General features: G+C 65.5%; 2 protein-coding genes across 4 annotated transcripts in view; both read right to left on the bottom strand.

The window, feature by feature from the left end:
- Window positions 1–16,175, bottom strand: part of MIER2 (MIER family member 2) — a 993,207-nt gene that overhangs the window by 637,808 nt on the left and 339,224 nt on the right. The gene's annotated exons all lie outside the window — the stretch shown is intronic.
- Window positions 4,701–15,201, bottom strand: MIDN (midnolin). 3 transcript variants are annotated; one of them, XM_030935048.1, is made up of 9 exons: window positions 15,046–15,201; window positions 13,182–13,821; window positions 12,061–12,148; window positions 11,804–11,866; window positions 9,654–9,782; window positions 9,252–9,569; window positions 8,668–8,824; window positions 8,068–8,340; window positions 4,701–6,831 (listed from the first exon to the last, which is right to left on the bottom strand). In XM_030935048.1, exons 2-9 carry the CDS (start codon window positions 13,412–13,414, stop codon window positions 6,554–6,556), a joined length of 1,539 nt encoding a protein of 512 aa, XP_030790908.1. In that variant the 5' UTR covers window positions 13,415–13,821; window positions 15,046–15,201; the 3' UTR covers window positions 4,701–6,553. The 3 variants fall into 3 exon arrangements, with proteins under 3 accessions (XP_030790908.1, XP_030790907.1, XP_030790909.1); XM_030935047.1 differs by having other exon boundaries at window positions 8,668–8,827; window positions 15,046–15,200; XM_030935049.1 differs by lacking the exon at window positions 9,654–9,782 and having other exon boundaries at window positions 8,668–8,827; window positions 15,046–15,200.

Here is a 16,175-nt window from a genome sequence, read left to right as displayed (position 1 = left end):
TAACAGAGGGAAACCCTGTCTCTACTAAAAAAAAATTAGCTGGGTGTGGTAATCATAGCTACTCTGGAGGCTGAGGCAGGAGAATCACTTGAACCCGGGAGGTGGAGGTTGCAGAGAGCTGAGATCGCGCCACTGTGCTCCAGCCTGGGCAACAGAGTGAGACTCTGTCTCAAAACGAAAACAAACCAACAAAAATAATAATCATCCCTTATGCTAACTCTCCTGTTTCATTTGTATCTCCAACATGAACAGAAAGGCTTTTGGAAGGCGTAGGTTGGGGCTCACCTGGGAACCCCTCTCCATCCCCCACCCAGACCAGCAGCCTGGAGTCGAGCTTGGCTGGGCAGCAGGGATCACTGGTGCACTGAGGGGTGAGTGGGTGAGTGTCTGTGGCTGGAGGCCCTGGGGGTGTTCCTGCCCCCGCCCAGGCGTGTGTTGGTTGTGGGGGAAGGCTGCTGCCCTCTCTGGATCTGGTCAGGGCCCTCTTTATATCTGGTGACAGCTGTGGGGTGTGGTGTGACTCTGCAGGCTGGGGTTTTGTTCCTGGAGGCCTTGGCCCAGGCTGAGCAAGGAGGTGCTGTTTGTTTTAGGGTCATGCAGTGGATTGAGGTTGGGGGCAGGTTTATGGGGTGTGTCTGGCGGGGAGTTTTGTGTATGTGGGAGCCTGGCACACCAACCGCACCATAAATGCATGGCCTGTGGAGGGCTGTCCCGGGCGTGCTGGTCGGGGTGTGGGATGGCTGTGCAGGCCCCGCGTGGGACGGCACCCGTTGGTTTTGCTTGCTCTCCCGAAGGGCTGAGTGTGGGCAGCGTCCTCAGTATGGGGCGTGTGCCCTCTGTGGCAGCCAGCTGTCTCCCTCGCCCCGCTCCGCCCACATTCCAGAGGTGTTGGGGGCGCCCTCCCAGGCTCCCGCCCGCTCCCAACCTCCGACCTCGGCCCAAGCCCACTTCCTCTGCTCTGGCACCCAAGGAGGCAGCTGGCTCCAGGGAGGGGCTGCAAGGCGGGGGAGGAGGCTGGAATGTGCCCCAGGGTGAGGGGGGCCCCCAGAGAGGGGGCAGAAGCAGGGAAGGGACGGAGGGGCGGAGAGGGTGGTACTGGGTTGGGGAGACCGCCAGATATCGGAACAGAAATAGAGAAAGGCAAAAGAAAGAGAAATGGAGGGAGTGAGAACCAGACAGAGGGTGGAGGCAAGGCCAGGAGGGCCCCGCAGAGGCAGGGCCCAGGTGACAGCCTCCCCTCCCCCACCCGCTGGGCTGGGCTGCTCACCTGTCCCAAGTGACCCCAGAGGCAGCCAGTTCTCTGCCCTCCCAGGGCTGGGTGGCCCGTGGGTGGGGCTGCACCGGCCTCCTGGGTTGGGCCCCAACGCCCTTGGCCACGGGGTGGTGGCGTCCCCAGCCTCCAGCCTGGTAACTCCCATTCCCATGGTGCTGGGAGAGGAGGGCGGGTGGGGCCAGGCCCTGTGGGGGCGGCTGTGCCTGGGCACCGGCTCAATCCCTCCAACCCAGTGGCTCCAGGCCAGGGGCCTGGCTGCCTCCCTTCTATTGCCGTCCACCCTAGCCACCTCCCAAGCCAGCTCCAAGGGCCCATTCGGCCACCCCCAGAGGACTCCGGCCTCAAGCTGAAAGCCATGACCTCCACTGACCTTCTCCTGCCCGCCCACAGCTGCTGCGTCTCCCCAAGCACTGCCCACCTGTGAGCTCACCGCCTGGCAGGGACGCCAGCACGGGCTCCCAGCCACAGGGCAGCTCCCACCCTGCGAGCTCCAGCTCTTCCCAGGCCACTCCAGAGGCCGGGCTGCACCAAAGACCTTGGCTACAGTCTCCCCACCTGGCACAGGCCCTGTTCACTTCAACCACTGCCTTCTCTGAGTACACACCAAGTTGGAGCCCACAGCCAAGCAGCGGGCGGCACGGGGGATTCCTGCCTCCTGAGTCCTCACCTCTCTTGGCCCAGAGCTCACACCAGCATTTCAGATTTCCTCCTCCATCCCCGTTACCCCGGCCTTGCCAACCACCTCCCTGTGGACCTAAAGCCACCACCTTCCGGGCACACCGTAGTTCCTTTTCCGTCTCTACCTCCCCCACGGTGAGGCCGCCAGGGTCCCCATCGATCATCGATCCAACTTGACCGCCCCCCGAAGTCCAGGCTACGGGTCCAGCCACCTCCCAGATGTCTTGGCCGCCGCTCCCCCTCACCTTCTCCTTCTCCCTGGTCCCTCAAGTCATCCCTCCAGTGGCCGACTTGGGGAATCACCGTTTAGGGTCCTTGCCAGCCTCGGCTTTCCTCCCATCTTTGATTTTTCTCCACTAACTGACTTCCCGGTTGCTCCCCAAATGCACTTGGTTTCACGTTTTCGGGCCTTCTCACACGCCGTGCCCCCTACCTGGAGCACCCTTCCCGCTTCCTACAACACTTGGCAAACTCCTGCTCCTTTGGCAAAGCCTCAGCCTCAAAGCCCCCCTCCTAGCCTCCTGTCTGAGTAACCCCAGCCTAGGGACCGCGGGGAGGCTGGGCCGGGGTCTGGGACGTACAGTGGTGCAGGGGTGGGGGCAGCAGGAAACGCGTTGGCGTGAAAGGACGGGTGCACGTGAGCGTGCCCGTGCCGGGGGTCCACGTGCGGCGCCCCGGGGCTCGCCCCCTCTTCCGTCCAGGCCCCGCCGCAGCCGTCAGACTCTCGGCTGCGCCTCCCGCCCCCAAGTTTGCAGACGCGCGGGGAGAGAGGCGGGGCCGCAGCGCCTCCGCGCTTGCGTCTGCGCACTCGGCCCTACCGTGCTGAAGTCCCGCCTTCTGGAGGCTGCCTCGCGCTGCTACTGGGCCACGCAGATGACCGAGCGGTGCGATCACCAGTGAGGCGTCCCAGCTGGTGGGCGGGGCCTGGGCCACCCGATGCGCGGACGGGGGCGGGCGGGGCGCCCTACCCTGGGTGACGTCAGGCTCCTTTCGCGGCGCGTTGCCCTGGAAACCGCGTTTCCATCCCGGCGGGTTTCCGGGGGCCGCCCCCTCCCATTCAGCTTTTTCCTCAATGGTAGGGGGAAGGGAGCGATCCAGGGCCGACCCCGCCCCCCGCGATCCCAGCGGTCCCTGCCCTCTTTGTGCCTCAGTTTACCTCTCCGTGCCTCCCTACGCACACGTGGCCTCCGCCTGCCGCCCCTCCGCCCGCTGCACCCCTGGCTGCGCTGACCCCACCAGGCCAGGGCTCTGAGCGTGGAGCTCCACACCCCACCCCACGCCCCCAGGGCACAGCCTTGACCCCCGGGATCCCCAGGCTGGGGTGGGAGTCGGCATCCCGAGGAGCGGGTCCTGGAGTGCAGGGGACGCGCCCCCCACCCTGCAGGAAGCAGACACAGCCCCTGTGATTCAGCAGGTGCTGCAGACAACATCCTCCTTCCTTCTCCCCACCCCGCCCAGCGAGGGGGCGGGTGGCGCCCTGGGGCCCTCGCCCTGACCCCAGGCCGGGCGTCGGTGACCCGCACCCCACCCTGCGCCCCGAGGGGACATCCGCACCAGGGACGGGGGTCGGGGGGCCGCCCGACTGGGCATCCGCCTTCCTGCCGTGGGCGTGGGATGATTTGGGGTTGACTGGGCGTTGGGAGGGGCAGAGGGGTCTCAGGAAGGTGCTCCCAGGGCCACTCCCTGGACCTGTGCCCCTTCCCCTCGGGGTTCCGGGTGCTGGGGCCCCTAGAGATGGGATAAGGGGTGGAGGTCACACCATTGAACAAACACCCCAAATCCTGTGGGGTGGGCCAAGTGATGTTTCTCTTTGGACCTCTGTTCTCCCATCTATAAAATGGAAGCCCAATTACTTCTCTTGGGCAACTCCTGTTACCTGAGAAAATACAGGTTAAAAAAGAAACAAAAGCACATGCAATAGTATTACTGCCCTATCTCTGCCCAGCCAGGACCTGGATGGAGGTAGGACCCCAGAGAGGACTCAGTGCTGGTGGGGCTCTTGGGGAGCTCCAGGCTGGGGGCAGACAGAGGGAAGGGTGGCGTCTGGGGGACTGGGTGGACAGGGGTGGGAGGCACAGGCTGGGGAAGTTCCCAGACAGCAAGGGACAGCCAGACAAGGGGTGTTCCTAGATAGGGGAAAAGGCCAGGAGGTTTGGAGCTGAAGGCCAGGTCTGGGAGGGGCTGGAATGTCAGGAGGTGTGGCCAGAGAGGCCCCCGCCAGGGCTGGGTCAAGCCAGGCCTCTTATCGCCAGCCAGTCCAAGGTACCCTGCAGGATCTTGGGTCCTCCCAGTGGGCCTAGTGATCTCCTTGCAGCAAGCCACACAGACATGAGACTCCAGGAGGGGCAGTGGGTGGGTCTGGCCAATTGGGAGCCCCCCCGACTCCTGGGGCTGGGGAGAGCTGGTGGTCGGGTCTCCCCCATACTGGCAGGTCCTGAGAGGGGGCCACGGTCCTGCCCAGGCCACGAAGCAGGCAGGCAGGCCCTTGCCCCATACCCTAAGGGACTTCCGGCCTTGGGTACCAGGAAGTGGCTGGGCTCCTCCCTCCCACACCCTGGCTGCTTCCTGCCCACCCGGCAGCCAGGGAGGGAGCGTGGGAACTTCTCAGGGCCCTGGCTCCTGCCCCACCCCCTCCTCGGGGCGCTGGGACCCAGGTCCGTGCCTCTGACTCCCTGAGCTGACACCCCACTCTAGGAACCTTCCCAACCAAGGCCAAATCCCCCACCCGGTGAGCAGGCGGGAGTCAACATGCTTCATTTTCTGTTTATTACTTGAAATCACGGTGCTCGTGTAGGTATTTTTTTTTTAATTTTATGTTTTCATACATGAAAGTCACGCCAGGTGCCGGGACCCCCACAGCCCGACCCCCCGAGGGCGGGTAATGCTTTCTTGGGCAGCCCTTACCGGGCAGAGGGTGGCGAGCCGGTTCCTGCCTGGAGGTTCCACCCTCAACCCGCGGAGGCACAGACGTTATTTAAAAATCGTTAAAAAACAAAACAGAACACACATTTAAATAGGGTATCCAAGACAGTTCTTCAAAAAACAAACCCGCCCCTGTTTCTTTTTTTTTCTATTTTTTTCTTCTTTTTTTTTGGAAAAACGAAAACAAAACCCCAAATCCTTGAGCTCTACCCTCTGGGACCCCTCCCTGCCCACCCTCCCACAAAAAAATGTACAGAGCTACAGTTACAACACGTGATGTTCACATCTGAAACCATTAACTTTCAACACATAAAGGGGGGCGTCGAGGACCTGGGGTTCACCTACGAGAACAAAGGTGGGGACGGGCAGGGCCAGGACAAGACCAACAGGCGGGGTGGGGAAGGGCCCAGACATCTCCGTTATCATTAACAAAGAAAAAGTGAGTGGGGAAAAAATGCAAAACCTACCCCATTGAAATGGCCCCACTAGGGCATCTGTCCCTCCCCTCCGGAGCCAGACACCCCTAGGGCAGGGGCACTGAGGGGCGGGGGGTCCAAATTAGACCAGCAGCGGACCCCGCCACGGGGGTTAATGCTACACGGAGTTGTTGCCCCCTGCCTAGGGGATTCACAGCTCAGCACCCCCTCCCATCCTGGCTGCAGGAGGGGCCCCCAGACAGTCCCAAATCCACATCCCTCAGGTTGGGCCAGGAAGGAGGGCTCGGAGGGGGGAACTCCCCAGCACCCAGCCATTCTCTCCCCTTTTTCAAGAGTTCCCCAACCACTATTGGCTCAGTCAGAAAATTAATAGTCTATAAATACCCCAAGCTCAGGCAGGAGGTCAGAAAACATGGGGGTGGGGGCGGAGGAAACAGCACAGTCTGCCGGCTGGGGCGGGGTGGGGGGCGGGCTGGGGGGGTAGTTCCCCTCTCCCTTCCCAGCAGGAAAGGGTGCCACACCCCTGCACCCAAACCCTGTGCGGACCCCAGCCCCAGCCTCTCTGCTAAAACAGCTTTGCTCCCCTTTTTAAAGAAATGAAGGAAAATGCAAAAAGAGACCAAGAAGAAAGGACAGGAGAAAGGACAGGCCCTCGTGGGCCTCTGTGACTTGTTGGCTTGCTGTAGCCCATTGGGTGCTGCTGGCCTGGGGTGGAGGCCCCGAAGTCTGCACTGGGGGGGATGGGTTCTGCGCGCTGTGGCCCCCTCCCCTCATCTGTAAAGTGCATAATGACATATCAACGTTTTTGACTTAAAACCTGAATGGGGGGGGGGAAGGAGGCGGCGGAAGGGAGGGGGCAGGTTTCTCCTTCACTCTCCGCCATCCAGAGACTGCTACATATTGGAGCTGGGGAAGGTTGGCAGGGAGGACTGACCTGGCGCAGAGGTGAAAGGAGACAGGGAAGAGGAGGAGGAGGAGGAGGAGGAGGAAGTAAAGGAGGAAGAGGAAGGCAGGAGTGGAGGGTGAAGGAGGTAGGAAGCAAAGCCCATGAAGAGTCCAGGAAACCACGGTCTGAACTTTTTTAAAAAAAATAATAATAAAAAAGAAGAAAAAAAGAAAGGCTTGTGGCTGGGGGGAGTGGCCACCTGCACTCCAGAGCTGGGCCATGTTCTCTCCGGGACTCTCCAAGTCCCCGCCGCCCTGGGCTGGGGTTCGAGGGGCAAGGGTGGCCGATCCGAAGATCCTAAGCCACCACAAACTCTGACTTGATGTCAGGGTTGACTTCTGGCTTCCACACGGAGTCCTCGAAGTCGAGGCCGAGGCCGGAGGCCTCACTGGAGCTGCCACTGCCCCCGCTGCTACTGCTGTCGCTGCGGCCGGCCTTGCGGCTGGGTGACCAGTGGTATGGACCCCGCGCGTCCCGCCGGGCCTTTCTACGCAGCCGTTTCTGCTGCAGGAGCAGCTGCAGCCGTTCCACCTTGCAGCGTGTGGCGCGGTTTTCTGTCTGCCGAAGCCGGTCCCCTGCAAAGGAGGTAGTGGCCCGTGACTCCCAAAGCCTCCATCCACTGAATACAGAGGACCACCCCAGACCCCAGCAAATGCCCCTGAGGTCAGGCACAGTCCTGCCCTCCCTGGAGACTTGTGCCAGCAAAGGAAATGGTCAAGGGCATCCACCATGCTGGGCAGGAGGACTGCTTGAGCTCAGGAGTTGAGACGGGCCTGGGCCACAAAGCGAGACCCCTCCTCTACAAAAATTACAAAATTAGTTGGGCATGGTGGTGTTTGCCTGGAGTCCCAGCTATGCAGCTGGCATCTAATTCTCTAGCTCAACCGTGAGCTGGGGAGGTCAGGACTGTCCTGCCTCATTCTTCCGGGAGTCCTACATGGAGGGGGCTTGGCCACTTCTGTGATCTGAGGGGAGACACTTAGGGGTTGTACCTTTACTTTGTATTATTATTATTATTATTATTATTTTTTTTTTTTTTTTGAGACAGAGTCTCACTCTGTCACCCAGGCTGGAGTGCAGTGGCCAGATCTCAGCTCACTGCAAGCTCCGCCTCCCGGGTTCACGCCATTCTCCTGCCTCAGCCTCCCGAGTAGCTGGGACTACAGGCGCCCGCCACCTCGCCCGGCTGATTTTTTGTATTTTTAGTAGAGATGGGGTTTCACTATGTCAGCCAGGATGGTCTCGATCTCCTGACCTCGTGATCCGCCTGCCTCGGCCTCCCAAAGTGCTGGGATTGCAGGTGTGAGCCACCGCGCCTGGCCGCTTTCCCGCTTTTAAACGGAGCTGGGAGGAGCCCCTGCAATGGGTGCGGAGCCCAAGGGCAGTACAGTGGCCATCTTCCCGTGAGCCTCCGGAGGGGAGTAACCCGCCGTTTGGGAGTAGTGGGGAGCTGGGGGGGGTTCCTTGCTTTTCCAAGTCACTGAAACGCTTAGGGGTGGGCTCTGGCCCCGCCTCGGCCCGCCAGCACCGACTGGGCCATTCACAGAGGCTCCAAATGCCATCTGGAGATGGTGGCCCGGGGGGCCAGGAGGAAGTGGGCCTGGGGCACCCCGGGAACACACAAGGACACTTTGTGCCCTGACACACATGCTGCCTTCTCTCCAAGCTGGAGCAGAGCAGTGGCCACGGCAGCTGCCGTCCCCCCCGGCCCTGGGCAGGTCAGCTGCTCCTGTGCCCACCGGCTCACACAGAGGGGCCTTGAGAAGCCCAGGCGGGCGGGGAAGGCGGGACACCCGAGGGCGGCCACTCACCCGGAGGCTTGCACATGCGGATCTGGCTCTGGCCCTGCAGCAGGGAGGCTGTGGGGGCAGCCGCGAGCTTCTCGCAGGAGGTAGTTCTGGGGGCCAGGTCGGGGGCCGGCGAAGCCGGTGAGCACTGGGCGTGGCAGCGGAGCTGGGCCAGGGAGGGGGGCATGCCCTGGTAGTGCCGGGTGGCGCTCAGGAGGTCATTCAGGATCTGCAGGATGGTGCCGATGTCACGCCGTGGCCGCCCGCTGCTGTCTTGGCAGTTGGGGTGTAGCGTGCCTGCGGGCAGAGGTGGCCGTGAGCGCCCGGCACGCGCACAGTCCCATACGTCCAGGACGGGCATCCACGGGTGTGAGCTCATGAGCTCAGACAGCTCACGTGGGCAGGAGCGGGACATGTCCCCAGTATGCAGGCGCCTGGTGGCCCGCGGACTCCTGGGCAGGGCCAGGCTTGTGTGTGGGGAATCCTGGGGGACATGTGAAGGGAGCAAACTGACACAGCGTGTGTATCTCCAGCATGTGTGAAGCCGCCTGTGAGTGGATGTGGGCCCCAACTGCACAGGGTCACGGGACACACGTGACGTCATGCGTGTGCTGTGACACCTACCAGAGAAGGTCCCTGAGAAGACCCCCGGGGCGTGATTCACAAAGCTCTCGATGACGGCGCCGGGTTTTCGGGAGCGGGGGGCAGGACTGGCCCCTGGGGTAGACGCGGTGCTGGCTCCAGGACTGGCACTGCTACTGGCCGTGGGGGAGCAGTCCATCTGCTGACAGGAGGAAGGGGCACGTGAGCACGGGGTCCAGGCTCAGGGGATCACCACCGACCCAGGGCCCAGAGATCACCCACCAGCCCAGGTCAGGAGATGATCCATCAAGGCATGGTCTAGAGATAAACTAGCCCAGGGTCAGGAGATCACAACCAACCGAGGCCACAGAGATGACCCATGAGTCAAAGGTCAGGAGATCATCCACTGGTCCAGGTCAGGTCAGGAGATGACCCACCAACTCAAGGTCTAGAGACAGCCCACCAATCTAGGCTGGGGGATCACCTATCAGCCCGAGACCACAGGATAGCCCTTAATACAAAGGACTCACCTGGGGCTAAGAGCACTTGTCCTCTCCAAGCCCTCCCCAGGACGGCCCACCCTTTGGATTCCAACCAAGGGTCACCCTTCCCTTCCCCAGGCTCACCTCTGGGCAGGTGGTGGAGGCTGCGTGGGACCGGAAAGAGCCAGCTGTGATGGGCGAGGGAGACGCAGGGGAGGGGCTAGTGGGCACCGGGGGAATTCGGGCAGCACTGGACATGGGCCGGCAGGGTGAGGACACGGGGGAGGCTATGCTTGGGTCCCCCCGTGCAGTGGCAGCGGCGGCGGCGGCGGCGGCCGCCAGCACATGGCGGTGTTGCAGTGGAGCGTGCTGGGCCGCGAGCTGCAGCTGTACGAACATCATGTGGTCGCCCACACGCAAGGCCAGTGTCAGTGGCGAGCGGCCCGACAGGAAGTCACTGACCTGCAAGGAGAGCGGTCCATCAGCTGGGAGTCCCAGCCTGTGGCGCCCCCAGCCCAGCCCAGCCCAGTCCCCCCGCGCTGTGACCTGGGGCCTCTCGCCGCCCCTCTCTGGGCTCTGGGGTCCCTGTCGGTGCCACGGACGCTTAAATAAAATGAATCTGTATTTCCGGAAGCCTCCTCCGCCAGCCCGGCCCGGCCCGGGCGCCGCTGGGGGCTGTGGGGACAGAGGCGGGTCAGACGGGGGCCTGCCCCTCCCTGGCCAACTCGGTCAGTTCTTGCAAGGGGAAACTGAGGCCAGAGGGGGCGGGGCCCAGCTGGCAGTCGCTGACCTCAAACAACCTTCACTTCGCGTTTCCCCCACCCTCATGAGCCCCTAGATCCTCTCTGCCTGTGGATACGGGAGGGGCTCCATCTCAGGCCCCCTCCCAGCTATGTCACCAGGGCCAGCAAGTGGGTGGAATTCCTGGACGAATTCTTCTGTCCTAACCTTTGCTTTCTCAAGATAAATATTTATCTGTCCTGGGCGGGGCGGAGGCCGAGGGGGCGGCGGCAAGGCTGCAGGAAGGGGCCCTGACCGCCCTGGGGCTGGAGTCCCAGAGGGCACAACCTGCCCCAATGCACAGAAACCCTCAATCTGCCCCCGTTCAGGGTGGGTGTGGGTTGGATCTGACCCTGTCCTCACCAAGCCCCCTGCTCTGTGTCCCGGCCAGAGCCCTGCTCTCCCCAGGGGCCGGGATGGGGGGGGCGGAGGTTTCTGAGAAGTGACATAGGCTGGGATGACTCAGAACCGACTGCCTCCCAGCTCTCCCTCCTGGCTCTCCGCTGGCAGTGGCTGGCGCAACCTTCTCTGCTTGGGGCCCGTGGGGAGGGGGCAGGGAGGAGGGCAGGGCAAAGCCCCCACCCTGAGGCCCAGCCTGCCCGGCCCCCTGCCCCAAGACAGCCTTTGCAGGAAGGGCCCGAGGTGGCTTCCCGAGAGCAGCTGGAGTCCCCACCACCACCCGCCCTGCAACTTCCTCCCTGGGGAGGGCAAATGGGCGGGCAGGACTCAGTGCCAGGCAGGGAAGCTACCCCTGGGGAGCCCAATGTCTCCGCCCAGCCCCCCCCACCCCAGTTCCTTCCTGACGCAGGCGCCCAGGGAGGAGGGTGTGAAGCCAACACGCCCTGGGCCCCCTGCCAACCGCAGCCCCCCAGCAGCGGGGAGCTCTGCTCACACTCGCCCCAGGAAATCACCTGCAGCCCCCACCCTGGCTCGGGACCCCGGCTCTGCCCTGCCACCGCTGCTGCTGCTGTGGCCACCCCCATGGCAGACCACCCAGCTCCCAGCCCCCGCCCTGCCCCCTCGATGCAGGACTCTACATGTCGCTGGGAAGGAAGAAGGGGGCACGGGCCTCGGGGCCAGGGAGGCCCGGAAAGCTGGCCACCCCCTCGCTGGGGCGGGTGGCAGCCTGCGTCCTCCACCCTGGCAGCAGGCGGATTGCTGAGGCCTGTGTCACCCTCCTGGGAGGTGGCCAGGGCCCTTGTCTGAGGAAGGCTCAGCCGCAGCCAAGAAAATGAGGAAAGAAGGAGGAAAAAAAAAAAAAAAGGCCGCAGCAAAACCAGGAACCGGGTGAGGGCCAGCCCCAGCCTCCCTCCTGGCCGCTTACTAAATATTTTCCTAACATCCTGTCTAGGCCTCGCTGGCCCCAGGGCTGGGCGCCCCCGCCCCCTCCCCTTTCAGGGTAGAGAACAAAGGCCAGAGAGAGGAGGAGGAGGAGGAGGGGGTGACGAGATCCCCACCCTCTCACGATGGGGTCACGAAAGGCGGAAGGAGTGTCACCCAGGCCGCCGCCCCCGGCCCCTAGCAGAAATGTAAAAAAGGAGAAACTCGCTCTGGGGAAGCCACAGAGACTGTGGGGGCGTTCCTCGGCGGGGGCCAGAGGGGGCTGGGGATGCAAGCCAGGGTGTGAGCAGGGATGAGGCCCGGTGGGCCAAGGTCACCCCGCAGGCAGTCTTGTGAAAGCCAGGTCTCCTTTCCCCAGGGCAGCCACCGTGGGAGAGAAAGCCCTCCGGGTCAGGTGGTGAGTCTTGGGGGAGAGGAGGTGGGGAGGCCAGGCCAGGCTGGCACCCAGGCAGAGTGGCACATCCCCTCCCCTACCCCAGCCTCCTGGGAACACAGACAACTCCCAGCCACCATCGGTGGCCTAGGCACCCTGCCCCCGGGGCTGCCCTGTTAGGAAGGAGCTGGCGAGATCTTACCTGCGTCTCCGTGAGACTCTCGAGGGCTTGCATCACAGACTGCTCCGGCCTTGAGGCCTGAGACTACAAAGAGAGGCAGGAGAGGGGCCTGAGTGTGGGGTCGGAATCACAGGCTGGAGCATGGATGGGGTGGGGAGGGCCCTGCTGGCTGGCGGAGTGGGGGACCCCAGGTGGTGTGTGTGCGGACAGGTGCCGAGGGAGGGGCTACTGCCTGTGTGCGGGGGCCTCGGGGGGCACGCAGCCCCATGGCCATTTACCATGAGGCCCGCTTCCACGGTGGGTACCAAGGTCAGCTTGCTGCCATCACCCACGCCGAACTCCTGCAGCTTCCCCGAACTGAGCCGGCTGGGGGAAGGAAAGAAGAGCATGAGACTCCGCGAAGACGATACAGGGCCGCGGAAGCAAAGGCCGCGGGGGAGGGTTGTGCTTGTGTGGGGAGAGACAGATAAGTTCCCACCCCCAACCCTTCCCGGCTTCCAGATCCAGGGCCCTGAGCGCATGCAGAGGTCTCCGTCTGGTACTGGGAGCCCCATCCTGGCGATTCGGACCCCTTCCCTCCAGTGGAATCCCCGCCCTGGACTCTGGCACTCTGGCACCCCCTCTGCACCCCAACCAGGCACTTTCCCCTCGTCTGGGCCCCAGTGTGCTCTATGCCACCTTCCCCCGCGCCCCCAGGGCAGCCCCTGCCTCCAATTCCCCAACTCTAGCCCTGGCTCGTCTTTGTGGGCGCCACGGGCTTCGGCCCGAGAAGAGGCCCTGGGGGCTGCGCCGGGCCGGGCTCTCCCTCCTCCTACCTCCCCGGCACAGGCCGCCGCAGCGCAGACAAAGGAGACCCTCCCCCTCTGCCCCTCCCCCGCCGGGCCCCTCCGCTGGGATGGACACTGCGTGTCCCCGGAGGCCCGCGGGGGGAGGGCCTGCAGGCGATTTAAATACCAGGGGGGAGGGGAGGCTGCGGGGAGCGCTCGGAGGCGAGAACAAAGGGGGGAGAGAGACGCAAGTGGGGGGAGACAGCCAGACGCAGAGGAGGCCGCCGAGCAGATGCGGAAGCCGGCGCGGACGCAAGCGGGAGGGGGCGGCGGCGGCGCCGGCCCCCGCGCCCGCAGCCGGGACCCCCGCGCCGCCCTGGGATTCCTGCCCGCCCCCAAGGGGGGCCGCCGAAGCCCGGCCTGGGACGCCCTCGCAGCCGCCTTTGTGCGGCGACCCCGGGCGGGGGAGGGGGCCGAAGCAGGCGAGGCCGAGCAGAGGGCGCCCGAGAGCGCGCGGCGCGCCCCCGCCCCCCGTCTGGCCACCCCCTGCCTTCCCCGCGCGGCGCGCTCTTTGTTCCCGCCCGGGGGCCGGGGTCCGAGGGGGCGGCCGGCCGGGGGCGCGCGGTACCTACGTGTCTTTGTGGAGAAGCGCCAGGCGCTCCTTGGGCACTTTGAGGCGCTGAGACAACCGCTTGCGCAGCCCCTCCACCGTCTCGTCGGGCGGCACGGCCAGGTCGTAGCGAGTGCCCGTGGTGCTGTGGATGGCCAGGCTCATGGGCGCCGCCTCGGCCGCCGGGCCCAGCTCGCAGGCGCCGCCGGGGGCCCCGCGCCGGCAGCTCCGGGCGCCGCCGGGCTGCGGCTCCATCCCCGGCGCGCGCTGGGGGCCTGGGGGCGGCGGGCGCCGCCAATCCTCGCCGCGCCTCCGGGACAGGGGCTGTGGGCTTCCCGGATGCCGGGTCCTCCGGGCACTCGGGGACGCGGAGCAGCGCGTGTCCTCCTCGAGAAAGTCCCGGCCGCGGAAGGCGAGACCGAAATCCAAAATCCGAGTGGCGCTCCGAGGTCCCTCCGGCTCCTGGGGGCGCCTTCCGGGGGTGGGGACGGCACTCGCTTCTCCTTTAAAGGGCGGCGGGCGCGACCGGGGCGCGGCGCAGGGGAGGGTCCTGGGGAGGGGGCGCCGCTCGGCCGGGTGCGCTGGGTGCCGTCTGCAGCCCGGGTCGCGCTTCCTCGCGCGTCCCCTCCCTTAGCAACAGCCGCCGCCGCCGCTCGGAGGATCTGGGGGTGAAAGTAACAAGAAAAAAAAGTTATAATGTATCAACGTTCCAGGGGGCGGGGCCGCCGCCCCCTCCCATTCACTACTTACTCCGCCGGCCCCGCGCCGGCCAATCGCCGCGCGCGGAGCTGCCAGTAGGCCGCGAGCCCGGGCCAATGAGGGCCGCCGCGGCACCGCCCCACGTGGCGGCCGGGCCCGCCCCACGCCCCGCCCTCGGCGCCCAGGCGACCAAGGGGAGCGCGGCGGGGGCGGGGCTGGCGCCTCTCCGCGCCCTCCCCCGCCCAGCCCGAGCCCGCAGCCATTCATAAGCGCCCGGAGGCCGCAACAAAGGGCGGGCGCGCCCCGGGGGACGCGGGACCCCCGGCCTTGAGACGGGCCTGGTCCCCCTTGCGATCTCCGGGGAGCGACCTGGGAGCGATAGGGGGCGCGGGCCATTGTTCCCGGAGCCGGGAGGGGCAGGAAGTCGTGGGGCCACCCCGCCGCGTCCGTCCGGGAAAAGCCGTGAGCGGAAGCGGGAGCGCCAAGTCTGCGCCTCGTGGCCGGGGTCCCGGGGCGGGCGGGCGACGGGGCGGCTAGGGCCGCGGCCCCGGGTTGGGCGTGGTGAGTGGGGGCGGAGTTGGGGCTGAGGCGGGGCGCCCGCACCTCGGTGACGTGGCCGGGTGGCTGCTGCCGGGGACCCGCGAGCCCACCCCCCGGCCCCAGGCAGAACCCGTTTCCCCGAAGCGCGCCCGCCCGAGCCGTGACGTGACGCGGCGTCCCCGGCTGCGCCCGCGCGCGCTCGGGGATGCGGTGAGTCAGCAGCTCGGGCGCGCCCTCTGCCGAGCCCGCCTGGGAGCGCCGCCCGGAGTCCCGGGGACGGGGCGCCGCGCTACCCCTGTAAGGGGAGGAGGACGACGGGGCTGCGCGCGGGGGAGGAATCCCGATCAGGGACGAAAGACTAGTCGGGAGACTGGGACCGCGTGGCTGGGAAACGCAGGCCGGAATGGCAACCAGTTCAAGGTCACTCGCGGGGAAGGGGGAGTGCCTGGGGGGCGGGGCGGGGGCTGAGGTCGGGCCAGGGCGGTGCTGGCTGCGCGGAGCCCCTCCCACCCCGCACCCCGGGGGGCTTCCCAGGACCAGAGGCACCCCGAACCCGTCCTGTCCCAAGAACAAAGAAAAGTGCGGGTATCCTGAGTCGTCTAGAGTGGGGACCTCTCCTCGGCCCGCAGGTCCCGCCCCTTACTCACCGGGCGCGGCCGGTCTTGCGTCTCAAGTGCTGCGAGTACCCTCGTCCGGGACCGAATGTGCGCTGGCCGGGCCGGTCTGGGCCAAGCGGGCGGCCCCCAGCCTTTATCCGCGCCGCCTTCCCTCGGGGTGGAGTTTGGGCGGGCAGGGGGGCGGGGGGCCGGGCGGGCGGTGACGCAGACTGGCCCCCGCCCCTGCCTGCCGGCCCGGGCCCTGGGGCGCCTTGGCGGCTGGGCCACCCCGTACGCAGGCTTGGCGCAGTTCATGGGGGGACGCCCCTTGAATGCCCCGAGACAGGGGTCTCGGCCTGCCTTGCCACGGGCTCGGATGCACCGCGATCGTCACCGGGACACGGTTTCGGGGTGTACAGCGCGACTCCCTGCCCCGCCCCCTTCCTGCCGCCCCAGGCCTGGTGCTTCCGCCTGGGGGCGCCCGCGTGGGGGGACGGGAAGAGGGGCCTGAGTCAGCGGCCGTCGTCCAGGAAAACAGGCTGGAGTCACCTGCCGTGGAGTGGGGGTGCCCTGGCCAGCCCTGGCCTCCTGCATCTGTCAATGGTGACCTCAGAGGGCATTTATGGAGCGATTAGCCAGTGCCGGGCCTGCCTTGTGCCCAGCCAGTCACCAGCCGGCTATGCTGTGGCCTCGGGAGGTAACTGGCCTCTCCCAGCCTCAGTTTCTCCAGGGTGGGTGGGAGTGTGGTGAGGGAATGCAGCAGGCTCACTCTGGGGCCATCACCCCCCATTAATATAGGACATGCTCTGGTTCCCAGCCTTTGGGGGTGGGCATTACCCCATTTCACAGATGAAGAAACTGAGGGCACAGCCGATGAGACAGGAATGTGGTATGCATCTTACCCTTCCCAGTCGGCTTTTTGAGGATGGCCCTGGTTGAGGTGGGACCCTGTCCTGCCCCTCTATCCAGAGAAGGGGACCCCGTCCCTACTGGAGCACCTCCTGTCCACTTATCTGGCTCCTCCCTTTATCTGGCCTGACCACCTCCACCCCCACCCTGGCCATGGGCGCCTCTCCCAGGGCTGCGCTCCGCTTCAGGTCTCCTTCCGGCTGCCACCCATGCTCCCGGCAGCTGTGACCCCACCTTGACAGGCACACCCAACCCCGCAGGGTCAGGGCTAG

This window comes from Rhinopithecus roxellana, chromosome 8 (genome assembly GCF_007565055.1).
Source record: "Rhinopithecus roxellana isolate Shanxi Qingling chromosome 8, ASM756505v1, whole genome shotgun sequence".
NCBI classification, from domain to species: Eukaryota; Metazoa; Chordata; class Mammalia; order Primates; family Cercopithecidae; genus Rhinopithecus; species Rhinopithecus roxellana.
This window is presented reverse-complemented; position numbering and strand designations above follow the sequence as displayed.